Source organism: Cololabis saira, chromosome 5 (assembly GCF_033807715.1).
Source record: "Cololabis saira isolate AMF1-May2022 chromosome 5, fColSai1.1, whole genome shotgun sequence".
NCBI classification, from domain to species: domain Eukaryota; kingdom Metazoa; phylum Chordata; class Actinopteri; order Beloniformes; family Belonidae; genus Cololabis; species Cololabis saira.
The window spans coordinates 39,418,669-39,446,442 of NC_084591.1; the positions used below are offsets into that span (position 1 = coordinate 39,418,669).

The window sequence follows — 27,774 nt, forward strand, 5'->3', positions numbered from 1 at the left end:
AAATGACCCTGGACCCATACATTGCAGCTGTCAGGTCTTACAGTATTAGATTATATGTACTTTACCGCTTTTCCTAAGTGTTTTTTGCCAAATAATTTACCAAACTTTGAAAATATTTACACTGTTATATTGCAAGTTAAGAAAAGTATTGAGATCATTCATATTATTTTGGCATGGTCGTATCATTGATAGTTAGTTTTGTTTGAACTGTCCCTGTCACTCTCTCCATGTCCACACAGTCCCGTCTCTCTCCTGGCATGCTTATATGAAAACGTGCATGCTGCAGTGCTGCTTAATTAAGTGCTGCTTAATTTAAAGTGAAAATTTGTATCTTTAATTCCTGGAGTTTCTTCTCTCCAGTCATCTGGTTTTACTGTTAGTCATGGATTCAGATTTTGTTTTGATGTTTCCACCCTCTTTTGTCTTGCTAAAACATTTTCCAGTAGCACAAAGCAGCAAAAAACCAAATAAAAATGTATTTAAAATAATCTGTTGTAATGAATTCACTTCTGAAATAGTCATGCCACTTCTCAAGATACACTCAGATAACTGAAGTTGCATGTTGTCCTTCCATTGTGGATAAAACATGCTGCCGGGAACACAGGCCAGAACGCAGCTCCCGAGGCTCCGGCCTGCAAACATGCACAAAAGAGAAAAAAGGAGGGCCGGCACAAGAAACTAGAGGAGCGATGGACAAAAATGATAGCTATGAGATATTTATAATAAATAAAAATGGTAATGGAGAAGAGAGGAAGGGAAAAGAGAGGAGAAGAAGAGTGAGAGGCACCGCCCAGCGGATCATGTCGGTGCCCCCCTGCAGCATAGGCCTATAGCAGCATATCTACCGCAAGGCTATATTTGAGAGTGAGACTAACTATTATAGTCTTGTTCTATAGCTGCAACTATGACTACTGACTCTAACACACTAGAGTTGTGCAACGGTCCTTTTAATTATCCTTCTAAAGCCTATTCCTACCAGCGCTTAGGCCTTGATTGCAAAGAGCAGCTTTGTATATTTGACAAAATTAAAAAGGGGGAGGACGGGTGGGAGGCAAAAATTCCAAAGACAGACATTATGTTCTGCTCTGGGTGTAATTTTCCCTAAAGCTCTCGGGCTCAGTGCATTTTAGGAACAACAAACAGTCAGAAGCCTGAAGTGATAAAAAAATAAATCCTGAAAATCTCCCACAGGATGTTTGTCATTACACCAGATGGCACTAAATAAAGACTTTTTTTTTTTTAGTACGTAAATGTACTATTGATCCTTCTAAATCTTTTGATCCAATGCAGAAAAACCAGAATGGCCACAGATGTCTGTTAATCAAACTCTATGAAACACATGTAAAGTTGCATCCGGTCAATATAGTTTTTAACCTCAACAGCTGATTGTTTCTTATTGAAAGGGTCGAATAACAGCATTTTCATTAAAAGTCACAATTATTCATTGATATAAATCATTGTAAAGTTAGATTTGCAACAAAAAGAAAATCATGAAAAACAATCTGTGTTGAATCTAAAGTAGCGCTGGACTCATCCTCCTCTTGGCCGGCGACCACATCCACAGATCAGGCTGTGCTAAGAAGATTTCTGTTCGCAAAGGGAGAAAATCCTGTTCCTGCTTTTCTTGCATGCTGAATCTGGGGTCAAACATGGTCGTTAAAGTTTCTTACATGGGAATCAGTACGATGGCTTTGTTTAACACCAGTTCAATGCCACTGTCAGGTTTTCTGAGCTAAAATGAGATGAATTTCTGATAACGCTGGTAACTGCTGCTGCCACTGAACTGCTTGCAGTTAAGATCTAATGTTGCATAAGTTTTCAAGAAGAAGTGGACAGAAATGTTCATGGCTGATTTTGTATATATTTCTATTCTATAACCTCCTTGAGGCGCTTTTGGGAGATGCTAAATTAAAGGTACACAGTGAGCAACACAGTAATTCTTCTATTTGCTTCAACTTTTATTCGATTTAATTTCATTAAAGACAGCATAAACTTAAGATAATAGACGTTATGGCTCATGCATACTCTCATTTAAGAGTATGCATCAGTGTTTGTGTTTTACAATCGTAACACATTCCAAAAAAGCTTCATACAGGGCAATAATGTTAAAAAAAAGAGGAAATGTTATTTCAAACACGTCACGTCAACAGGTGACTGTCAGAAGATCTGTTATTCCTCAAAAATGTGCAAGACAAACAAAAATAATGCAGTAAGGAATTCCTTTATCCTTCGCAATGCTTCCTGTACTGTCACTGAATGTTTCAAGGAATTTTGAGACATTTTAGTATGTCTGCCTGAAGACTCAGGATATAAGCTATATATATATGTGACCTCTGATCCTGATATTGATATACTGTACCCACCTCGACAAGGTATTAGTGGGCTTAGAAACATGCAGACATGCAGTTTGACAATTCAATTCAATTCAGTTTATTTGAGAAGGGACAGTGTACATTCATATACATTTAGAATTAAAAATGCAAATGCACCCAATTTTAGCTGCAGAGCTAGTTTCCATTGGCAGTCCCCCGGCTTAAAATATAAAAGAAAGACAAGTTAAACAACAAGTTAAAACAAATACAAATAAAACGTGTAAAAAGTTTCTGTTCTTGTTATTTTGCATCTATTTAAGATAGAAGGAACAGGAGAACAACCTGACACATCAATCTATGTAGTGTATGCAGTTTGCCAAATAAGGGCTTTTCTTCTGTGGGGCCAATAACAAACCCCCTCAGAATGTTCTTATCAGCAGGTCCAAAAGCCACGGTCTGTGATGGCGTGGGGTCACATCAGTGCCCTTGGCAAGGGTGATTGACATTTCTGTGATGAAATCTAATCTAGCAAAACGCGCTCGCAGTGAAGCCTAGATACATTATCAGTGATGTAACCTGGGATCATTGGATGTTGTGGGTCTTTCGGCGCTTCAGTGAGCCCTTCAATGATACTTTCTGAGCAGCATCTGTGATGCTCCTGGTGGTTCTCGCTGTGCGGTCCCCTGATCTCTGGTCTGCCTGCAGCACTGATGCGTCCCTGACAGAAAACGCGTGAAGAGATTACAAATGCAGCAAGCCTTTACGGTTGCGCTCCTGAAGACACACTTGCAGGACGAATGGGACAAAACAACTGAAACACTTCATTGTTTGGTGTTCTCGATGTCAGAATGGGCTCCGAGTGTTTTCTGAAGAAAGTATCACATTTCTAAAGCAGCATCCATTTTAATGACCCAGCTGTCTTTGGAATGAGTTTGACGAAATACAAAAGCTGCATTAGGTTTATTTGTTTATTTATTCATTTCGATCTTCCATGCCATTGCAACTTTTTCCCTTATATCTAGGCTTACATCTAGGCTCATCCAGAGCCTTCCTGGCACATACTGTATTATCTTTATCTGCTGGCTGTCTCGACAGGCTTAACTGCTTTGAGTAAGGGTCACTGTCGTTTCCCATCTGTCCTAGAAACCCTCCTTGGACATATGGTGCAATAGAGCACAGTTAACAAAGAGCAGGATGGTTAAGTTCAGTGAAGATATTCCTCTTATAAGGAGAAGTGTGATTCTGTCTCTGCTGGCTGAGTTTAAACCGTCACCCCACAACATGCACAATCAGATCTGGGAACCAGATATGAGCCTAGACCAGTTTGATGAGTTTGATGAGTTGTAAAAAGGTAAAACGTTCTACTGCAGCAACACATGATGCAACAAATTCATAATAAATGGAAAAGTAAGAAAATAATTCTTTACTTTTAGCGGTCTTTAAGCTCTTACATGGCTTTGATTGCTGTGCAGTGCGATTTTTCCCTAAATAAAACACAATGCAGAGGACTTTTTTTCAGCCTTTCTGTTTCAATGTATGTAAATATCTTTCTTTCTTAATAGGCCAAGCTGAATATTTGATTACAGGACATGATAACGTAAGGCTTGCTAGCAGCTGGGATAGGCTCCGCCCACCCCCACCTCTTGAACCTGATGAATGCAGGAAATGGATGGACGGACACAACATGGACATACTTTGCTTACTTAGCTCAGAGTATTTGAATACGAGGCAGGCATCTCACAGAACAACAAATGTGAATTTAGATTCAGGTACAAAAGTTTATTTTTCCTGTGTCAGACTGTACAGTGACAGCTGGGATGGACTCCACTCCAAGTGACAAAAAAACCAAAAAAAAGAAATGGATGGACAGAAAAAAAAAATTAAAAAAGCTGCAGCACAGGATTTGAGCTTGAGAATGAATTTGAGACTTTCCATTGGTGTTTTCCATAAAACTCAAAATTGGAATTAAAAAGTAATCAGGAGCCAGTAATCTCTACTATTCAAGTATTTGAATATACTCTGGGTTGTTTGAAATGCTTAAATGAATGTGTCTGTTTCTGATATGTGTCTGTTATGCTCATGTGTGGTGTTTACCTCATCTGTTTTCAGATCAGCCTGACATAAGAATGGAGTTTAACGTGCATGTGAGCTGCTCGTGCAGCTTTGTAGCACTAACAAGTCAAAATCTGTAGTTTCTTGGTTTTGTTGTCATTTGTTTGGAAAGCTTACACTATTTCAGGTTTTTCCTGACATTTGTTCAACGGGATTAGTTTACTTTTTCTTCCTTCTTCTAATCTGTCGTGATATGGGCCTGAGATCAAATAAAGTTCAGCTGTTCCTGCTTCATGTCTGAATCTGAGAATAGGACGCTTGTGTTTACTCTCTGAGTCTGGGCATCCTGAGACATTGTGGTTTTGAATTCCAAGTTGGTTGTTATGTAAGGAATCATTTGTGAGGATGATTACATTTCAAATTACACTTTTATGTCTAATGTTTTTGACTGACAGCTTTTTTGTTCTATGGCATGTACGATGTGCCAACACTGACAAATAAAGCCCCGTTCGTCTCATCAACTGGGTGTGGGATTAAACACAGTAAAGACTGATTAGTTGTGACATAATCTACAGTTCTAGCATCTGATGCATGAGGACTGTACAATCTGTGGGGTTTAGATGTGTATAAAATCACATACAGGATTCACTGAAATGTAAACATCTTCTCCATCATGTTGAAGTTAGGAGTTTGAGGCTAATCTGTTTTCTTAGTGTTTTCACTCCAGCTTCCTCCCACAGGCCAAAAATACGTAAATTAGGTTTCCCTAAAGACAGTACATATGAGCAAGTAGAGATCATGGATGGAATAATAATAATAATAATAACAATAATAATAATAATAATAATAATAATAATAATAATAATAATAATAATAATAATAATAATAATAATAATTATTATTATTATTATTATTATTATTATTATTATTATGTTAATAGCTAGAGGATAAAGCATGTCTTGATTTCCAAAAGGCGTTCAAACATAAATTTCTGTAACAATTATATTAGTACGAAAACTACTGTATTCAATTAATTTCTCTCAGAATTGTAAAATTGAATTAAAAAAAGGCAAAGCTATCAAGAGAAAACCTTGTTCACTACACAAAAAAACGCATTCCCGCGTGGAAAGTATGGCTGTTAATAAACTCGGTTTTTGTGTCCAGCTGAGACGTTTCTTCGGAAGACATTAATCTGTTCTTCCCACAAACAACTTCCAGTTCTGTCAGATTCCAATTCTGTAGAAGTTTAGCCAGTGATGTTTACCTGTGTTTGAGCTGGGGGACTGTAAGGCAATAGCAAAACCTTTTGTTGTTGTGTCTTCAGGTTGTCTGTTGTCATTTTTAAATGTGTGTTTAGGGTCATTATCTAAACGTGGAGGACATTTTCTTCAGGTTCTTTTTTGTATAGTTTAGAATTTAAGATATTCAGTTAAATCCATCCTTCTTTCTACAAATGAAGTGCTTCCTGTTTCACTCGCTTCAACGCGTGCCCACAGCGTGATCAATCCACCCCTGTGCTCAACAGAGCAACACATGTTCTTGTTGTGCTGCATCTTTTATTCTCCAACTAGACCTTATCAATGCTTTCCCAAGGCTCCATTTCACCTTCATGGATTCGCGCTCATCTGTAAATTTATAGCAGTCTATTTGAATTAGCTTATTATTAGTAAAATAAATAAATAAAACTGAACTGCATGAATGACTATTGCTAAAGGTTTACCAGCTTTGGGTTACCCTTCCTCCAAAGCCTCTGCTGAGGATTCTACTTACCTCAGAGGAAGCAGACAGGACACAAGCCCTGTTACTATGGCAACAGATGTGAGTTTTGAACTTTAAAATTGTTTTTATTAGGTGGCACGTTAGCGGCCCAAGTGCTGTCTTACACAGCTCAGGGTGATGGCTCCAATCAATGGCCAGGAAACACGCGTGATGCATGCACTGAGCAGAGTGTGTTGCTTTCCTGCCAAAGGAACATATATTGTTATAACTGAGACTTTAAATAAACATTTAGGCACATTTACACAATGCCTTTTAAACTAATCTTTAGTTTGGCAGTTGCAAAAATCTGAAAATATACCAAAAATACTTCAACATAAAATGCCCTGTGAAATAAAGCTATGATTTCATCCAACTTAACACCTAAAGAGAATATAGGATGGAGCAGTGTGGAGGTGGGATGTTTTGTGGTATCCATGCATGGTAAGTTTTCTTTCTTTCTGCTGATTTAAAGTAACTGCAATAATTTTCAAAGGAACAAATCTGCCAGAGTGACAGGTTCTGTTGCTAAAAGCAAACACATCAAAGGAAAATATCCATCAAGGCTTTTCCCTTCTTTTTTTCATTTCCAGCTTTCCTTTTTATGTTTCATGTGATGAGTAACCTTGGGAAACAAAGAAGGAAGAAAAAAGGGATCATTTCCTGCTCTCTGCTCTGCAAATACACAACAGACTCTTTAAATGAGTGACTTTGTACATGACTGTGTGTATGTATGTGTGTGTGTGTGTGTGTGTGTGTGTGTGTTGGGTGGGGGGGGGGTATTAAATCACTTATCTTTTCTATGAAGATGCACATGCGCGATCAGCTTTTCCCTCATCTCGCGCCAACAGCTCAGTCTTAAAACTGGAAGCATCCACGGGCGGATCATCCAGTCATTCTGGAGGAGGACGCTCAGGCGGAGACACACTCAGCCCAGAGGAAGCAGCACGTTCATCATAGCAGAACTATTTTATTTGAAGCTGCTGATTACGAATCACAAGTTCATCAGCTCAGTTTTGGCATTAGAAGCCTTCTGTAATTTCAATCAGTGAGATTAGGATAAAAAAAAAGGTGAAAGTTGTATAGTATAAATCAGTAGTTTAAACATGTGCTAATCCACACTAGTGACTTAAACAGGGATGTAAAGAACACAGACAGCTGGTGGAGTTTGAAAGGAGAACCCCAGCTGAGAGGATGCAAGCAGGTGAGTGAGATTAAGCTTCAAGTTACAATGTTTTTTGCAATGTCTTCTTCAGAGGGGCTGATGAGAGGGAGAGACTGGGGTCAGGCTTTTCCTCTGATGACCTCATAACCTTTTCTGTAGCAGCCCATTTCCATCACAAAGCTGTTATCTAATTAGTTAACAATTTGGGGAGCAAAAAAAAAATCCTTAGGAGATTTCCTGTCCTCATATGACAGCTAATCCAGTGACAGATACACCTCTTATATTGATATGCTCAATTATTACTTTTGCTTTCCAGTTTCCCAGTTGGATGAATTAGACATCAGTAAATATTTTCATTCATTGTCATATGTGCGATGGAAGTTTTATTTTTTTAATGTTTTTTAAATGTCCGTAAAGCGTTAGAACGTTGTGGAACATTAGAAGTCAATGGTTTCTCTTCTTATATAAGCCAAAAAGAAAAAGACTAACGGTAGTACGAAACCAAGCAAATAGATGACAGAAGCAGCATGGCCTTACTCCTCATGGCAGCCCCTGGACTCTTCAGCTTAATGCATACTAGAGGTTTAATTAAACCTCTCGTATTTGTGAATCCTGTTGAATGCAGTCAGACAATAAAAAAAAGGCAAATAAATTCTGATAGTCACTCTTTATGTTACTTGACTGAACCCCTGTTGTTTTTGGCATCACTTTCTTCCAGCTTCCTGTACAGTTTGGATTTTCCTCCTGTTGGCTGAGGAGGGATTTTCTCTTGCACAGAAAGTTAAGGGTAAGAAATTCTTCTTTCCTGAGCTTCCTTGACAGGATGACGATTAAAATATTTACAAATTCCCATTTCTTTTCCCAGAATGTCACTCCGTCAGTTATGCTGTATTTCAGCTGTCAAAAGTCTTTGTGGTATAACAAAACTATGCTCTATGACTGTTGTATCATGCTACAGATGCAGGTGCAAAAGGAGTTAGGCCATCGAAGGAACCTCAGAACACTCGTCACTGTGGGACCTTGGTTCGAAGAACAGACGGCGGCAGCTTCAGCTCCCCAAACTATCCAAACATGTACCCACCAAACAAGGAGTGCCTGTATGTGCTGGAAGGTAACCAACAGCAGGCGGCCGAGCCTGAGCCTCTCACTCCAGTGAAGACACATTTAGCTGCTTCTGCCACTTCTTGAAAACTTTTTCAGTCCAGCAGAACTTTTGCACATAACAGTAGTTCGTAACATCTTGTGTTACCTGACTGGATAAGAATTCAAACTGCTCTTGCAGTTACTGGCCTCATGCAGTCTTCCCCATGTTGCCAGTTCATACATTTGTTACCACTCATTTTTGAATTACCTTTGAAAGAAAACAAATATCTGGCCAAGTTTTCCTTCCATCAGAGTGAGGAAGGAAATCCATTCCATGCCCAAGCACGACTGAGCTCTAAAATCTGGGTTGGTGACTGGTGTTGGTGTTGTTGGTCGGGCACGGTGTCATGGCACATATACCGTATGTGGAAGTGGCAGGGGCGAAAATCCCGGGGGGGACAGGGGGGACAAGTCCCCCCCATTAGTAAAGCTGTCCCCCCCTAGAATAATTTGAGACAGAATTAATAATTTTGGAACAATGCAGTAGTATTTAGTAGTGATGCACCAAAATGAAAATTTGTGGCCGAAACCGAAATTGAAAATAATAATAAACATTAAAATCTCATTACACTTAAAACAAGAGTCATCACCAGAAAAATAACTTGTTATTTGACAATTTTCACCTGTTTCAAGTAAATTTTCACTTGAAATAATTAGAAAAATCTGCCAGTGCGACAAGATTTATCTTATAAGCAAAACAATCTTGTTCCACTGGCAGATTTTTCTACTAATTTTAAGTGAAAATCTACTTGAAACAGGTGAAAATTGTTGTTTTTTTCCAGTGATGAGTCTTGTTTTAAGTGTAATGAGATTTTTTTTAACTAAAAATGAGACATTTTAACTAGAAATAAGACAATTATTCTTGTTAAGATTTTGGGTTTTTGCAGTGTATTATGTCAGATGTGCTGTAATATTGCCACCTTCCACCTAATACCATTGTTTTGTATTGCTCTAAGAAAGGTCTTCTGCCTGTTTGCGAGATAGAGTTGAAAATGTCAAAATGCTGTATTAAAGGAAGGCTAAAACTTTTATTCCTTGTCCCCCCCTGGATTTATTCTCTAAAATGTTACTGTTTATTGTCCCCCCCAACTATGAAACGGGATTTTCGCCCCTGGGAAGTGGGCATGGCACCGACGCAACATGTGCACGGCGCGTAGTTCCTGTGTTGAGAAATGATTGTCATTGGCTCCAGCAGTTCCTCGTGACAATCAACATACTGTTCATATTGTTCAGTTGTGCCATGAAGACAGTCATGTCTGTGCACGGCCCGGTACAGCTGTTAGTGCACCCTGAATGACTGACACGTCAGCAACAATGACATTGTTGTCATCCTGAACATCGTTTTCCATTTAACTGTTATAAGCAAATTATAAGCAAAGCGTAATACCGAAGAGTTACAAATATGTTTCCGTCCACTGCATAACAGTACGACTCACCTCTGTGAGAAGTGACACATTGCCAGTTTTCCCACAGCCCTACCGCGGCAGAGGATAGAGCTGCTGTTCAATGACGTCTTCCACATCGAATCGTCGTTTGAGTGCCGTTTCGACCACATCGAGGTGCGGGACGGTCCCTTCAGCTTCTCGCCGCTCATCAGCCGTTACTGCGGCTCGTCCAATCCTGGCCTCGTCCTCTCCAGCGGGCGCTTTATGTGGATCAGCTTCTACAGTGACGATGAGCTGGAGGGAAGGGGTTTCCAGGTCCAGTACAAGTTTACTGCAGGTGATCTAAATGTACATGGGTGGATTATTATAAAGACAAACAGGTCATTCAGTTTTTAAATAATGCTTCATAGTTTTGATACTGTGATTTTCTCCCCAAAAGATCCAGAGTTTCATCTACACGTGGGAGGTCTTTTAAACCCCATCCCAGGTAGTACAACCACGCGTCTCCTCAAACTGCACGTGAAGCAAAGTAACGGCAGCAAGACCACATGCCACTAAGCCCCTCTGTCTCCGTCTTTGGGTCAGATTGTCAGTTTGAGCTTGCAGGGCTCGACGGCCTGATTCGCTCCAGTCAGGTGGAAGAAGAAAACAAAGTGAAGCCGGAACAAGCGGTTGACTGCATCTGGACTATACGAGCCCCCCCGAAGACCAGGGTACGGCATGTTTGATCCAATTGCTTTTGTAAATGACCTTCGGAGTAATTGGCATTTCCCATCCCGCTCTCAATCAAATCTGTTTGTTGAAAATAAAATAAAATCCAGTTTAAAGAATGACATTGGAGGTGGGAGTGAGTAGAAGGACCATTATACTGGGGAGTGAGGAAGTGACACATGTGGAACAACACTGTAATGATTTTAACCATGAATATCCAGCCTGCAGCTCATTTGTATTTCGGTTTTTTTCTCAACCCAGATTTACATAAAATTCTTGGAGTACCAGATGGAACACTCGAATGAATGTAAGAAGAACTTTGTGGCTGTTTATGATGGAAGTAGTGCCATCGAAGACCTGAAGGTAACCTACAGTCTAACATACTTTATGTTATGCAATATTTGTAAATACAGTCTGTGAAGTTAAAATCCCCTCACATTATTTGTTCAATTCAATTCAATTCAATTTTATTTATATAGCGTCTAATACAACAGAGTTGTCTCTAGACGCTTTCCAGAGACCCATACCCAGAACATGACCCCCGAGCAGTTATTACATAAACAATGGCAGGTAAAAACTCCCCTAGAGGGAGAAAAACCTTAAGCCAAACAGTGGCAAGGAAAAACTCCCCTTTAGGAGGGAAGAAACCTTGAGCAGGACCAGGCTCATAAGGGGGGACCCTCCTGCCGAGGGCCAGACTGGTGGGTCAGGGACGGCAACAGCACAGTAGGCAGGTGGAAGCAGCATCGGGATGACCGGGGGTGGGGACCGCAGGCCAGCATGCAGCTCCCGAAGCTCCGGCCCAATCATCAAGTCCCAGGTCGGGGAAAGGTTGAAAAGGGGCAGGGCCAGGGAGAGGAGTCTTGACGGACAAATCTCTCCCCCGCCTGCCCGGGCCGTTACCCTGCCCCTCTCACTCCCACGCTGCAGGTTCCGGTGTCCGGCAAAGGATGCTGCAACATGGACAAAAGAGAGAAAAGGGAGGAGAAGGGGGGGCCAGCACAAGAAACCACAGGAAAGACTCTGACATACTAAAGTTTACACTACCTAGAGATTTACCAACACCAGCTAGAGGTTTACTAAACACTAACTATAGGCTTTACTAAACAGAAATGTTTTAAGTTTAGTTTTAAAGGTGGAGGTGGTGTCATTTGTGACATTATTATACATGTGTATTGCATCACTCTGTGTTCTGTCTCTCCATGTGCTGCATAACATGACATATTTCTGTTTTCCTGCCTGACATGTTCTTTTGAAATTTACATTTCATACATCAATAATGAACACATCCCCTCTGAGCAGTGACCTCAGTGAGACCGCACATGCACAAATGGCAAAGAAATATCAATCTGGTTTCTTTCAGGCCAAGTTCTGCAGCACGGTGGCTAATGACATCATGCTGGACAACAGTTTTGGAGTTGTGAGGATGTGGGCTGATGAGACGAGCCGTCTGAGCCGCTTCCGGATGCTGTTCACTGTTTTCTCTGACCGTGAGTTTCTCTTTCTGATGATGTTTCTGATTTTTATTCTCTCTTTCACTTTGCATTTTTCTCCGTTTCTGTTCAGTTTCTCTAACTGTGACAAGTACAGCATGTGGCTTGTTCATGGGATTGCAGATAAATATGTAATGGCACACTCGAGCGGCTGTCATCTATCTCTGCAGCTGAGAATGAAGTTACATCTGTGTTATGTTGAGAAATGTACGAGAACAATCACTTTTTATTTGTAATCTGTTACATAAAGTAGCTGAAATTTGCTTTTTTTGGCTTTAGTTGTTTTTCCAGCTGGTCTGCATACAGTACCTCACATAGCACTCTCCTGTCTTTGTGTTGCAGCTCCCTGTACGAGCGGTGCTTTCTTTTGCCACAGTAACATGTGCATCAACAACTCTCTGGTGTGCAACGGCGTACAAAACTGTGTCTTCCCCTGGGATGAGAGCAACTGCAAAGGTACCCCACTTCTGTTCAACGCTGCTTTACTGTGATGTGTTACAGTGATTTATGTTTTCCCGGGTCGTATTATGCATCTTATGTGTCAGACTGAGCCTCATTGAAGAGCTGTGGCTAGGGTTGCCACCCGTCCAGTAAAATACGGAATTGTCCTTTATTTGAGAAAAGAATGTTGCGTCCCGTATTGAACTAATACGGGACACGATTTGTACCGTATTTTCATTAACTTTTACACCATATTCTAGTTGAATTATTGAAATAAGTTAACTTTTACACCATATTCTAGTTGAATTATTGAAATAAGTTAACTTTTACACCATATTCTAGTTGAATTATTGAAATAAATTAACCTTTACACCATATTCTAGTTGAATTATTGAAATAAATTAACTTTTACACCATATTCTAGTTGAATTATTGAAATAAGTTAACTTTTACACCATATTCTAGTTGAATTATTGAAATAAGTTAACTTTTACACCATATTCTAGTTGAATTATTGAAATAAATTAACCTTTACACCATATTCTAGTTGAATTATTGAAATAAATTAACTTTTACACAATATTCTAGTTGAATTATTGAAATAAATTAACCTTTACACCATATTCTAGTTGAATTATTGAAATAAATTAACTTTTACACCATATTCTAGTTGAATTATTGAAATAAGTTAACTTTTACACCATATTCTAGTTGAATTATTGAAATAAATTAACTTTTACACCATATTCTAGTTGAATTATTGAAATAAATTAACTTTTACACCATATTCTAGTTGAATTATTGAAATAAGTTAACTTTTACACCATATTCTAGTTGAATTATTGAAATAAATTAACTTTTACACCATATTCTAGTTGAATTATTGAAATAAATTAACTGTTACACCATATTCTTCACCTGTAAGCTATATTACATCTTGGCTGATGTGGACATACGTAGCATAGGAGGATATTTCAGCTGCTATATGGCTGTCTGTCTGTACAATCATGCAAGTTCAATGCTATTAAAGCACTTTAAACTTTAAATCAAAGCATTTTGTTTTTTCATATAAAATAAACACATTTTTATTCAGTTTAGAAGTTTTGGGGCTTTTCTTTTGGCTCCTGCGCTGCTGAAATCAGGGCGTCCCTTATTTCTATTTCTGAAAGGTGGCAACCCTAGCTGTGGCTGTAATTCCAGCAAGAATCCCTACTAAAATAGGAGCTTTTTACGTATAATTTTAGCCTTGATAAAAAAGACCATTAATAATACCCTTTTGTGAGAAAATCTTATCACCCTGTTTCCATTTAGAAAACCATAAAGACTGATATGCTACTGGGAGTAATTTGAGCAGCTCAGATGTGTTAGATCATTCTGATGAGGGTGGCAACACGTGACTCATTGTTGCACTGGATTTTCAGAGAATAGATCAAATTTGAACCCTCTTTCATGTTTTTCTCCATGACTACAATCCAGAGAAAAAGGCCAGAGGTATTTTTCTGCACGTCACAAAGACTCAGGGAACAATAATCTGCGTTTCCACGGGGGTTGTGCTTCTGCTCCTCATTTTGTCCATTATGGTGCAGGTCAAACAACCACGTAAAAAGGTATTGAAAGTGAACTGCTAACCATAATGTCATGCCTCATATTGGTGTTTGTGTTGTTAATTAAAACTGCATATTGTGTTTAATCATATTATGAAGGTGATGGTACGCAAGAACAAGCTGTTTCAGCGTCCTGACCTGCAGAAGGTGTTTGACCCCCCACACTATGAGCTGTTCACGCTCAGAGACAAGGTTAACTTGATTCAATTGATAGATCCATATCTGAGCTAATGTTTTCATTACCGTATTTTCTGGACTAATAAGCCGCTACTTTTTTCATAGGTTTTCAAGCGTGCGGCTTATACAAAGGTGCGGCTATTCTGTGGATTTTTCTTCCACCGCTCGGGGCGCTCTAACCGGAATTAGAATAAAAACTAAGACAAAATAAATGCAAAGAAGAATACGCTACTTCTTCTTTAGCAGATAGAAGTAGGTAGAAGCAGATTTCAAACAGATAAATAGATAAATAAATACTGGTTATTTTCTCTTGGTTCTGTCCAGTTTTAATCAGCAAAGTTGCTGCCGTGTTAAAAGACACTGTTAGGAAAGGATCTATTTAGGTACAAACATGTCAAAATCCTTCTGTACATGTAGTAAATATCTAATCTAACAACATAAATATCTGTGGCTTGCATATCTTTTTTTTTTTTTAAATAGAGCGGATGCGGCTTATATACAGGTGCGGCTTATAGTCCAAAAAAAAATACGGTAATTTAGAACAGCATGTATAACAGCAAGTGTCCTTTTTAGGAGATGTCTGGGGACCTGAGGGAGTTATCAGAAGAGCTCCAGTCCCTGCAGGCGCTCAGAAGATCCTCATCAGGATCCCGATGTGTTCATGAACACCATTGTGGCTCTCAGAGCTCCAGCAACTCCCTCAAAACCAGTTACGGTGCGTATGTGTGGGGGAAGGGCTCCATGGAGATTCCTCCATTTAGGCGGGACAGCCAGACCACCTTGCCTCCCCTCAGAGACTTCAACAGCAGTTTGCGGAAGAAAAGCTGGCCCAGTATAAAACAAAATCGAATGCATAGCCATTCCGGCGTGGGGGACAGAATCGTGTGGCAGCAGGACAGAGTTATGGAGGAGGATGAAGACGAGGAGGAAGAGGGAAGGTATGAGCTGTATGTACGGAGAGCTGGAAGTCAAAGGGGCAAATCTGAAATGGCTCAACACAGATCTTTGTCGATGGACTTTTGAAGTTGAATAGTAAGGTTGGTACAGTAAATACTGCAGATTTTTTGGGGGACAGAACTCGGAAGACGAGGGCAGATTTGCAGTGATTTGCCTTTTTTTTCCACTTACCTCTTCTTCAGTGAGTCTGAAGATCACATGATTTTGTTCAAGAAACTCAAGATGCTGACGCACTGCCAAATCTGCTCAGACTCCGAAACGGCTGCCATGGAGCCGTTGTCACGTCTGTGATAAAAGTGTAAAAGTGAAGATGTACTGTATGATGACGCTTTGTACTGTTCTTGTTCTTTGTCAAATAAATGTTATTGTGAGGCAAAAATACATTCAGTGGAGATCTCTTAGTAATGTGTTGAGCTTCTAAGAAATGGTTGAAGGTGAAATGTCATATCGGTGGAAAGTTCAAATAAAAAGTTGAATTCTCCACATGATCAAAAGGGTTCCAACTAGGGCTGTTCGATTAATCGATTTGAAATCGTGATCGCGATTATGTAATTAGAACGATGTTAAAACGTGAAACTCGTAAAATCGATTTTTCATTTATTTTTTTTTACCTTGTCTGCACACATATTAATGATTGATACCATATTAATGATTGATGGAAATACCTCTCAATACCTGCGACAAGCGCCCCATCGGAGAGGCTCTTTAGTGTAGGAGGGGGCGTTGTAACATGCCACCGGGCATCCCTCAAGCCAGATGCGGTAGACCGGCTCGTGTTCCTTGCAAAAAACTTGCAAATGTGACCCAGTTTAGTTTAATTGGAAATATAACTTACTGTATGTTTGCAAGTGCTGATTTGCTGATTTTTTTTTTCAGAGATAAAACTTTATATTTTATTATATTTTTTAAAACTTTTTTTCAACTTATTTTACAGAGTTTTGCACTTTATTCATTCATTTTTGGTTTAATAAGAGCAAAGTTTGCACTTAAAGCCCAATGGGGCAAATGTTCAATAAAAAAAACAGCATATTTGAAATAATTTCTTTGCCTTTTGTCAATTCACAAAATAATCGTAATCGGATTTTGAGAGAAAAAAAAAATCGAGATTTTATTTTTGGGCAAAATCAAACAGCCCTAGTTCCAACTGAGGTTCAGTAAACTTATTTGACAAACATATGACACAAAACACTTTCCTTATGAAAGTTAACCTATATCATATTTTTTAAATGTATTTATAAAGCTAAATTATATTCACTTATTTCCAAATCAAGGCGTATATTTGTTAACTGATTGGTCCATCTGTCTGTCCATTAAGTTGCCAGCAGTGTGTTTGATTTAGTTGTTTTCATTTGGGGGGTTTCTGAGGCCACAAAAACGTCTTGTTTCCGGCCACCAAACTCCTAGGACCATCCCAGGTCTCCTAGTGGAGAACTTTTGGGAGTATAGGCTGTTATTTAGTGAAGTAAGTACTTAGAGATTTAGTAAAATGGAACACACTCCCCAGTAAAAACCTCTAAGTATAGTCTAGTGATACTTCCGACATTGCCCTGGTACTTACCCACTTTCTTCTCTTTACTTTTCATGTTTTCATCAACTAAAACACCTTAAATTGCATTGTTGCTGAAATGTGCTTTACAAATAAACTTGCTTGCCTTGGTAGGTTTTCTGCATCCAGAGTGTGAACACTAATCACAACACTTTTCATAAGTTGTGTCTTAATGATCATGTAAACAACTGAAAGTTGTTCCCATGCTGTATTCAGGACGTGGAGTATCGTCACAGATTCGATTCAACCAAACTGCTAACGTTACGCCGGAGCCGGGGCAGTGAGCACATTCAGAAAGCTTTCGAGTTTAGTCAGCAAATTTGTTCGGTTCATTTGTCACATTCAGCAAATTCACTGGGCAGATAATTCATGGAGCAACTATGCATACTCACAGGTAAACACACGAACAGGCGTTTTCAGTGTCGGGTTCATCTTTATGCCAATGAACCCTACTATGCTTTTTTTTTTTTTACCTTTAGTCTGACATCCCCAAGAATAGACAAGGTAGCAATGAGATGTTTGCTAATGAGCAAATGCCTTATAGTTGGCCTTGTATAAGAAGGAACATGATTTATCAGATACTGGGAGTCTGTGAGTGTTTGCATTTAGCTCTGCTTCCATGAACAGGCAGGATATCTGAGAGACATCAGGTAACGTATATACTGTATCTGAGCAAACTGAAACGAGGTCAGTATGCCGTGCAGGCCCCACAACATTTTATCTCAGTATAATGGCAGAAGTAGTCCTGTTATCATCTGAGGTGTACATTATTGTGGGCTAAATTGCATTTACTTTTGAATAACTGCGTTTCATGCATTTGTTGATTTAGAGGGGCAGTGATAAGTAACACATTAAAGGATAATCCCAATTTAAAATGTGTCACTATGCTGTCGAGCTGAGAGACCCAGAACGAGTCGTTTGTCGTATTTAAGGAGCTTAGCAGAGCAGAAGTGTTTCACCTGATGTTAAAGGTGTTTTCTACTGGTTTTCATTGGACCCAAACAACACCTACATAATAGCCATGTAGATCCAGTCATTCCTGCTGCTGGAGTTAAGAGTTTAAGTTTTTAATTTAATGTGTAACATGTCATTTTCTCTAACTGTGATAGTCTTGTGTGGATTCATGGTGCAGTGCTCACCTTGTTACAAGCGTTTCTGCTTGTAACAAAACAAATAATGGCCTTTTGCTTCAAAAAGGGCATGATTCCCATCTCTACTGGCACATTTTATTGCTTTACAGATTTCACATGAAATTATTAATATTAACTCGCTGGCTTTTCATAACGGGAAAAGTGATCAGTGGGTTATTTATAATAAGTAATAACTGTCTAGAACGTTTAAAAAAAATAAAAGCCTGACGTTCATATATGGCTTGGGAGGTAATTACACTTTATTGTTGTGAAGCTATGTGCCGTTTGTTGTCTTCAAATGGGACCTATTTGCTGTTTCCAGGTCAAGGCTTTGGGCACTATTTCCATCAGTGATCCAGCCAGGACCAACCGAGGTCAAAGCTAAGACGAGTGGACGCCAGACGAGATGCTTGTCCACAACGGTTCTATACCAGCATGAGAATAACCTACCAAGCTTTTATTTTAGGAAAGACCTCTAAAAAAAAAAAAGAAAACACCTAGTGTTTACTTTCATTCAGTCTGTTGAATCACACATCAGCTTTACCAAGCTACAAATACATGATAATTAAGGGGGGAGAAGGGTGGCAGGGACCCTTAAACATCCCATGTTCTCCTCAGAGACAGGTTCAGGTCTTGTTGGAGATTGTTACTGTTTTTACACATTTGGTCCTTTTTTCCCTCTCTCTTTACTTCTCTCTCTCCATTTTCTTATTTTTCCTTTTATTAATAAATTCATTTAGTTATGTATTTGGTACATCCTCATCTCGCCCGCTAGGCTTCAGTGTCTATACCAAAAAGACACTAAAGCTACTTGCTTATGTTGAGAAAAATAACCTGTTTTGTAAAAAGTATGGAAAAAAAACAAAAACTGTTGAATATAGGGCTTTTTATAAAATGCTTGGTGATCTCATGTTATGTCAGAGACACCAGGGTCCTTAAGCTGAGAAATGGACATACCTATTAGTGGTAAATGTACTCTATAGTTGTTACGAGTCCAGGGTGCACTGCACCTCTCACCTGATATCAGCTACACTGACTTCTAGCCCGCCGTGATCCTGCACGGGCTGAAGCAAGTGTCAAAAGCTGGTGTGTATTTTTAAAAGCATATAAATGTGTGTGTGAACACCCACACATAGTTGGCATGCCTTGTGTGCGTGATCTCGGTTGCATAAATGCATATGCTTTTTTATGAGCTATGTTGAGAGTTGCGGTTGCACACAGACAGGCATGGCAGAGCAAACAACATTCTCCTTTTCTGCAACAACTCAGCATTCCTCGGCGCTCCGACACCTTTTGACTCCAAACACTGAAGTTCGCATGATAAGTGGCATGTGTCTGAAATTGCACAACAGTGACTATAAAGAATGCAGTTATGGAATAATTTACATTATTTTGGTGTTTAAGCACTCAGCTGAGGGAGAGTTGAATATCAAGGCACCAGAAAATGGGCTGGTTCAAAATATTCAAATTTGAAATTACACACACCAATAACACATCAAAATTCTCTGATGTTTTTAAAATATTTGATAAAACAGTACATCAACAAGAAATGTATAAATAAAATAGTATAATTTACAAAGACTGCATTTAATCCTGCATGCCCTCCAAAATATATGCTACTTTCTAGCAGTGTCTGTTTAATACTTGACAAAGTCCTTTAAGTTTGTGTTTACTTCTTCGTGTTGTTGTGTTTTTTTTTCACGTTTAGTGCAAAAATGAGAACTGTTTGTGCTTCAGTCTTAACTGTCATTAAATAATGAAGTGAGCAGTTTGTCTCTTTAAGGCCAGAACAACATGCTGCAGCACAAAAATGACACATCGGCTATCAGGAGGTCCTCAATGACTCATCAAAGAAGGCCATGTGGTTGTATGCCACCAGAGGCGTCTTTTCCCCAAGAACGGCTTCTGTGAAGTTGGGCCGTCTCCAGGCGTAGACCATACTGTTGAGGAAACCTTGGAGTGACATAGTGGCCGCCTGAAATGCAAAAAAGCAAAACTATAAACCTCCAACCCTCCCTGTTTGTTTGGAGTTTTATTGCATTTGAAATCAACTCCCTGGGGTTGCGGCTCAAAGGCGAGGGCCTGGTGACGGATCTTTGCCCATGGGACTCGAAACGGTGACGTGGGAGAAGTTGGACAGACTAGGCGGACCCAAATGTATTGTGAGGCTCTCTTGGGAATGTCTGACTGAGCCCTCTGTCAGGGAAGTCTTCAACTTTCATCTCCGAGGGAGAACTTCTCACAAATTCTGAGGGAGGCGGGGAACATTGAGTCCGATTGGACCATGTTCTTTGCTTCATTGCCGACGTGGCAGCTCAAAGTTGCGGACGCAAAGTCCCTGGTGCCTGTCAACCCCCAAACCCGGTGGTGGACACCGGAAGTAAGGGATGCTGTCAGGTTTAAGGAGTCCTACGAGGCCATGTTGGCCTGTGAGACTCCTGACGCAGTAGATGGGTACCGGCAGGCCAAGCGAGCCGCGGATCGGGCAGTCCAGGAGGCAAAAATTCGGGTCTGGGAGGAGTTCAGTGAGGCCAAGGAGGAAGACTTCCGGTCGGCCTCGAAGAAATTCTGGCAAACTGTTCGGCGCCTCAGAAAAGGGAAGCAGTACTCTTCCAACATGTTTACAGTGCAGGTGGGGAGCTGTTGACCTCGACTGGGGACATCGTCGGACTGTGGAAGGAATACTTTGAGGATCTCCTCAATCCGACTGACATGCCTTCCATTGAGGAAGCAGAGAGTGTGGACTCTGGGATGTACTCGTCCATCACCCAAGCCGAGGTCACTGAGGTGGTTCATAAGCTCCTCAGTGGCACCGGGGGTGGATGAGATTCACCCTGAGTACCTCAAGTTTCTGGATGTCGTAGGGCTGTCTTGGTTGACACGCCTCTGCGACATCGCATGGAGGAAGGGGACAGTACCGCTGGAGTGGCAAACCGGGGTGGTGGTCCCTCTGTTTAAAAAGGGGGACCAGAGAGTGTGCTCCAACTATAGGGGGATCACACTTCTCAGCCACCCCGGGAAAGTCAAGAAAGCCAGGGTACTGGAGAGGAGAATACTGCAGATAGTTGAACCTCAGATTTAAGAGGAACAATGTGGTTTTTGTCCCGGTGGTGGAACACTGGACCAGCTCTATACAAAGCGCAAAGCGGCAGGGATGAGAGTCAGCAACTCCAAAACCGAGGCCATGGTTCTCCACGGGAAAGGGTGGAGTGCCTTCTCCGGGTGGGTGGAGAAGTCCTGCCTCAAGTGGAGGAGTTCAAGTATCTCTTGTTCACGAGTGAGGGAAAGATGGAGTGTGAGACTGACAGACATATTGGTGCAGCATCCGCAGTTATGCGGTTGGTGTACTGGATCGTGGTGGTGAACAAAAAGCTGAGTCGAAAGGCGAAGCTCTCGATTTACCGGTCAATCTACACTCCTACCCTCCCCTATGGTCATGAACTTTTGGTAATGACTGAAAGGACAAGATCGCAGATACAAGGGGGCGAGATGAGTTTCCTCCGCAGGGTGGCTGGACGCTCCCTTAGAGATAGGGTGAGGAGTTCGGTCACCCGGGAGGAGCTCGGAGTCGAGCCGCTGCTCCTTCACATTGAGAGGAGTCAGCTGAGGTGGCTTGGGCATCTGTACAGGATCCTCCTGGACGCCTCCCTAGGGAGGTGTTCCAGGCATGTCCCACCGGGAGGAGACCCCGGGGAAGACCCAGGACATGCTGGAGAGACTATGTCTCTAGGCTGGCCTGGGAACGCCTCGGACTCCCCCCGGAAGAGCTGGAGGAAGTGTCTGGGGTGAGGGAAGTCTGGGCATCCCTGCTGAGGCTGCTGCCCCCGCGGCCCGGTAATGGATGAGCGGAAAAAAGTGAATGGATGGATGGATGGATGGATGGATGGATGGATGGATGGATGGATGGATGGATGGATGGATGGATGGATGGATGAAATCAACTCTTTTTCTCTTGAAACATACCTGCACCATGTAGATGCCAAATAGGCTGCGTTGTTCAATAGTGGTCCATTTCATCAGGGTAGATAGCAGAATGAGGACAAGAGCTACAAGAGCAAGAAGCATGGCATATCAATGTCTTGCTGGTTTTAAAGTAGATGGTTATCATAAAATAGGTGTGCGTATTCAATCATGTACCTGGAGTCCAACAGATTAAGATGACCACCACCATATTCCGCGCAGTTGAACACAGATTTTTGATCCGCCTCCTTGAGAGGCCGTCTCCCTCCACCGGGAAAAGCCCCTCCTGCTCATGTCTTTTATACCACCTCCCAACCTTATAGTAAATAACCTGCAACAAAATTCAGAGATTGCAGCCTGCTCACACATTTGTAATAAAATTATCCGATACATGTCTTCACCAAGCTGCAGTACACGTGCAAACGGTATAGTCTCTGTGATGTTTTTGTGACATTAACTGGGACTCACCGTGCAAGATAGCATCACTGGTAGCACCACCAAGAAAAGGAATGCTTTGACGAAAGTGTGATGGATTTGCTCCTATGAAGAGAAAAACAAACAAACAAAAAAAACATTGTAAGATCAAATTACCTCTTATGTATTCTTTCATTGCTAAGTTTTACATGTTTTGCTTGTGAAATACGAAATTCAAAAATGCCAGTAAGTACAGTCATGGAAATTAAGTGAAATGATGAGAAGAAAGATTATATTTTAAAGGACATAAAGTGTCATGGAACTCACAGCGTCTGGACAGGGATCCTTCCAGACATGCAGGAACAAAATGCAGCTGTGAAAAATGAAAATCAAAGGGATGAAAAAAAAACCCTAAGACACAAGACTATTTCATTGCCGTGCACTCATGAAATGATCAAAGCTCTGGGAGCGTTTGATTGTGGAGGCTGTGTGCTCACCTGGTGCAGTACGAGCTGTGATTCTGCCGGATCTCATTCAGTGATTTGTCGCTCATAGGAATCACTAAACTGGCTGTCATTAAACCATGAAGCACATATGCTAAGTATAACACAAGTGGAGTTGACCTGTGATGGGCAAATTCAAACCGTTAGAACCATAAAACCTCTATGCTTCATTAATTAGAATTTGAAATATCATGATGACCAGCGTACCACACAATGCTATACACAGGTATAGCTACTATTTTTCTTCTGCACTGAATCTGTAAGTCAAGACAGAAAGGAAGAAACATTAAATTACTGGATACTGACAGGTGAACAAATAATAATAAGCAATCTACTGATGCCTCACCAGTCCACCCTCATCATCTGTTGCACTTTCCCTCCATCCTTGGAGAGAATTCTTTGACTTCCAGGCGTAAACAACCACCAGCAGGAATGAAATGAAATAAAATGTCTGGAACAGACAGCGCAGAGATTCACTTCTTAGTGTGACAATTTACACCATAAAACTGTATCAATATTACGTTGGTGCTATTTTATTTCAAAGTATATCCCTTGATCCATCATCCTAAAAAATAATGTTGGTTAAGTGTAATTCGGGTGCCGTGGCCAGCTGAGAAGTGCATAATCAAGTTCAGACGTTTATCTTCATGGGGGCAATCTTTATGGGAGGATATTTACTGTTTGATTTAGATAAGCTGCTTGTGAAAAAGAAAACGTTTCTATAATGTACCCAGAACATTCTCACAAGTCCCTTTCACCGTGTCACGTTTGTTGACGATACGTACTGTAAAAGATGAGAATAGACACCATGATGTCATCCAGTGATTTTGTAGACTGTCATTTTAAAGCCTTGATTTCACTTGTAGGTAAAACTGAAATTCAAATGTCAGTATGAACCAGAGGACATGGCAGTACTGGGTGTTCACTCGGTTTGAGCATAATCAACCCGATACAGGAGTCTTAACATCATCCCCCGAGGCTTCCTAAAGTCCTCGGTTAGGATCATTTTCAGTATTGCATTGAATTTATCTAACTGAGTAACTGCTTCCCTCCATTTCTAGATTGAACCTAATTATCAGTTGTTTTCTTCAGAGATGGAAGGGTTATGGTCTTGAAAGGCTGATTTTATTCTCATACATAGACATATCCTGCTGCATTCCTTCTATACTGTTTTGTTTTAATTCTCTTTAATTCTCTTAATTCTCTTTTAATGTTTTAATTTTTATCCTTATGTATTAAGTGACTATTGTGCTTGCGAGCAAAGATCAGCTGAAGTCAAATTCTTTCTTTGTGTCTACAAACCTGGCCAATAAAACTGATTTTGATTCTGATTCTGATAATAAAACTCATCCTTAATTTACTTTTTTCGTTGTTGTTGTTGGCAGAGAATCTGTTATGACAGGTTCACTCCATGGTTAATACTTTATTCATGGCTGAATCAGGCAGTTACATTTTAATCAAAAGTGAGTGGTTAAAATATAATCGGCTTAGGGTCTAATGGAAAACAAAGTTTGTTATTACTCTAACTCTCATGGGCTTCAATTAAGGGGCTGAATTTTGGCTCAACTAAAGCCTCAGGCCTGAATGTCTCATTTGTTGATATTATTTGTAATTGTTAATTATTGAGAAGGAACAAGTCAGCGAAAAAGACCAAAAGCAGCTATTTTTCTGTGAAGTAGCTGTTTGTTTCTGCAGCATTAAGCAGTTCAACATGAAAACTGAGTCACTTTTGGAGAGTTTCAGGGCACTGCCTTTGTTTTTCATCCTTGGAAACTGCTCCTCGGTCACGTCTCGAGTGAACCGTAATCACAGCACCAGCATCCAACTTTGCTTTGTCCTGGGCAAATGAGCTTCCCTTGTACTTGATAAGTAGTTTATGCATACAGATTTGTATTCATATACAAAGTGCAGTCATGTGATCTTTTGGCATTAAAGTTGGACTAAACTGATGAAAGTCTGGTTCCCAGCATCTTTTATTCAGAGGTCCTGTAATTTCATTATTTGCTTATTTTAAGAAGAAAACATAAAAGTCCATTATCTGCAGAGAAACAACGTCAGTACCACCTTTTTTCTTACTACATTACCTTCCTTTCTTTTTGTCTGCTTTATGGAAAATCAACAACTATTCTACTCTTATCACGATATGAATTTCAGTAACTCAAGTTTAACATTTTTCCAATTCAAACGTGACTGGAAGGAACCCAATAACATTTTTAAAGTATTTGCCTAAAAACAACACCGTGTAACACGTGCGGTTTCTCCTGCCAGCCTGAAAGAACACTTTAACGAGTATACTTACTTTAATGACAGCATGACACAGCAAAACTGCTCATTATGTTGCTTTATAGATGTAATAAAAGAAACGTGAAAAAATTTGACTGCGTTTTTATGTAATTATGTGATTGGACAATATTCCGATCATTAACGCCGGGAAGCTCAGTAGCTGCGATGCATCAAAATGAAACAGAATCTGCACCTTAACCTTTCTGACCAATTCAGTAATATCTTCTTCTTCAGTCACAAGATGATCAGCTTATAAGCAAATAGTTATATAAAGGTTTTGATCATGGTGGTAACACCTTTATCCGACAGTATGACAGGCCCTTACCAGTGACAGGGGCAGGCTGTAATGGCAGATAACCACACTGTTGTCGGTTCTGACTGTGTTCATGACACTCGTGAACATCAGGATCAGAGCAGCCAGGAGATCTGCCAGGGAAAGTTGCACCAGTAGTTGTACCTGCAAACAAACACACACCAACAGTATCGTCTTGTTATGAAACCATGCTGCAAATAACAAAGTGAATAAAGTAGACTGTAATGTTTTGCAGAAATTAACCATGCTGCACCTAAACATATATTTCACATAGCACTGAGGAGGTGAACAGCATCTCCAAATCAGAAACTATTTCACATGTAAAATATACAGTATGCTGACACACTTGACGCATACAGCAGGACTCACCTGTTCTCTCAGATGTCGCCATCTTACAATCGAAATCACCAAAACGGAGAAACTCCCTATCACACTGCAGGAATATTCAAAACATTAAACAGTATAATACCAGCAGTTACAAAATTGTGTGAATTTAGACTAAAACGATGAACAGATCGATGACAGATGGTAATAGGATTAAAATAAAGCAGTAACCCTGACATGTGACAGCTGTATAAAAGCTGTAAAATGATACACGTGTTATGTCCCAACCCTTTTCCGCCTCCAGAACAACTTGAGAAACTGAGGATTTTTAAGCCATTTTATTGCTGTATACCACCACCCCTAGACTGACACTATCAGACTGACGTGTTTAATGAGAAGTGAGCAACGATTCCAAGTTATAAATGCTGCACAGTGGCATTATGTAAGCACAGTTGGAATTCAAATAAAAAACACGTGTGCCTCTCGTTCTATGCTGCCCTACCAGTTTGGCAAAACGATAGTGGCGACGTGCTGAACAACAATGAATGAGCTGCTGAAACCAAATGTTATGGGAATCTAGATTTAAAGATTTTATGAATGTTATATAAATGGAAAAGAATGAAGAAGTTCATTACCTGGGAGTTAGTAACACTATGTACACATAAGAGAGATCATTGATCTGAAAAATAGAAATTAAACAAGTTTTCTATTGATTCATGCCTGTTATTTTCCTTTAAAATATGTATATTTCATGCAATTAAAGAAATTCCTTATTTTCATTATATATATAGCTTTAACCTACCTGATCTTCACTCAGGAAACCACTGGCCCCCATGTTGATAATGAGTCTAACAAAAACTCACATTCAGGAGGTGCACAATGAAATAATGTGTCTCCATTACAGTCCTCTGTGAAAATGTGTTTTCTTTTCAGATGACATCTCTATAAAAGTCTTCGCCGTGTCACATGCTTGTGTTTTGACTCCACCTGCTCTGAGTGTGCACCTGTGTGAACTGTGGATAGATAAGTCATCGTCACGTCAAGGTTTTGAATGTGGGTAGTATTTCCAGAGTCAAATTTTTGGTTATTCCAAAAAATACAAATTACCGGTATTTGCTTTTGTTGGCTTTTATGCCACTCAGATATGCACTTTGTGAAGGTGTGTATGAGTGTATATATTTGGATATATGTATATCAGAATCAGAATCAGAAAGAAGTTTATTGCCAAGTAGTTTAACACACACAAGGAATGTGTTGCGGTGATTGTTGCAATACAAAAGAGAAAATAATATTAAGGGAAAAAATGTACCACAAGTTGGTTCTAAAGTGCCGTAGTAATGAGTCTGTAGGAAAACAAATTTACATGAAGTGACCTGTGATGTGCGTTAATGTGATGCATAAGGTCTGGAGTGGAGTGTTTGCATTAATGTAACGTAGAGTGGGGTGGGGGGGCAGTCTGTGGTAGACGGGGCAGAGGGGGGTCCGGGGCCTTGTTGACCAGGCCAGCTGCAGTCATGTTAGATTAGATTAGATTGTCCTTTATTCCTCCCTCAATAGGGAAATTCTCTTTGTGCAGCAGCAGTACACTCAGCACACACATGCAGCGAAAGTGTAAAAAAAGTAAAAAATATATAATTACAAATATAGACAGTATATACATTGGAATGAAGAGGGGGTCCACCAGAGGGGATTGTAAAACTGCACATAGAAAAAGTGCCTTTGGACAGTCAGCCTTTTCCTATCGAGCAGCTCATACCTGGAACACTATACCCATAGAACTAAGGAACATCACATCTCTTTATTCCTTCTCTAAAAACACAAAACAGTGGTTACTTGATAATCAAACATGCTGTCATAATCTGGTATAGGGGTCAGGTTATTGTTTTTACTGCCTGTTTGTGCTTATGCGCTTTTGTGTGAGCTAATTTGTTTGTGTGCTCTTGTTCTTCATTTATGTTGTTTGTCATTATTCTGAGTTATGTCATGGTTGTTTTTACTAATTGTTTGTACTCTGTGCTTTAGTGTTTTAGTGTGTTCTCCTTTAATGTTTTTTATATATGACATCAACCTGCCAGGGACTGCAGATGTAACTTAGCCTGTATGGCT

At 40.1% G+C, this 27,774-nt stretch overlaps 2 protein-coding genes across 2 annotated transcripts; one reads left to right on the forward strand and one right to left on the reverse strand.

Moving 5' to 3' along the window:
* Nucleotides 1-6,996: 6,996 nt before the first annotated feature.
* Nucleotides 6,997-15,577, forward strand: neto2b (neuropilin (NRP) and tolloid (TLL)-like 2b). The gene is made up of 12 exons (XM_061722025.1): nt 6,997-7,323; nt 8,003-8,071; nt 8,243-8,395; nt 9,901-10,149; nt 10,252-10,299; nt 10,398-10,525; nt 10,785-10,886; nt 11,887-12,013; nt 12,359-12,472; nt 13,934-14,064; nt 14,161-14,253; nt 14,812-15,577. The coding sequence occupies exons 1-12, from the start codon at nt 7,314-7,316 to the stop codon at nt 15,259-15,261; spliced, it is 1,674 nt and encodes a 557-aa protein (XP_061578009.1). The 5' UTR covers nt 6,997-7,313; the 3' UTR covers nt 15,262-15,577.
* Nucleotides 15,578-19,368: 3,791 nt separating this feature from the next.
* Nucleotides 19,369-26,574, reverse strand: si:dkey-30c15.2 (uncharacterized protein LOC558938 homolog). The gene is made up of 12 exons (XM_061722034.1): nt 26,471-26,574; nt 26,304-26,347; nt 25,714-25,777; nt 25,357-25,488; nt 23,095-23,199; nt 22,956-23,005; nt 22,743-22,868; nt 22,573-22,618; nt 22,300-22,371; nt 22,009-22,162; nt 21,835-21,917; nt 19,369-19,846 (listed from the first exon to the last, which is right to left on the reverse strand). The coding sequence occupies exons 1-12, from the start codon at nt 26,501-26,503 to the stop codon at nt 19,697-19,699; spliced, it is 1,059 nt and encodes a 352-aa protein (XP_061578018.1). The 5' UTR covers nt 26,504-26,574; the 3' UTR covers nt 19,369-19,696.
* Between the last annotated feature and the right edge of the window lie 1,200 nt (nt 26,575-27,774).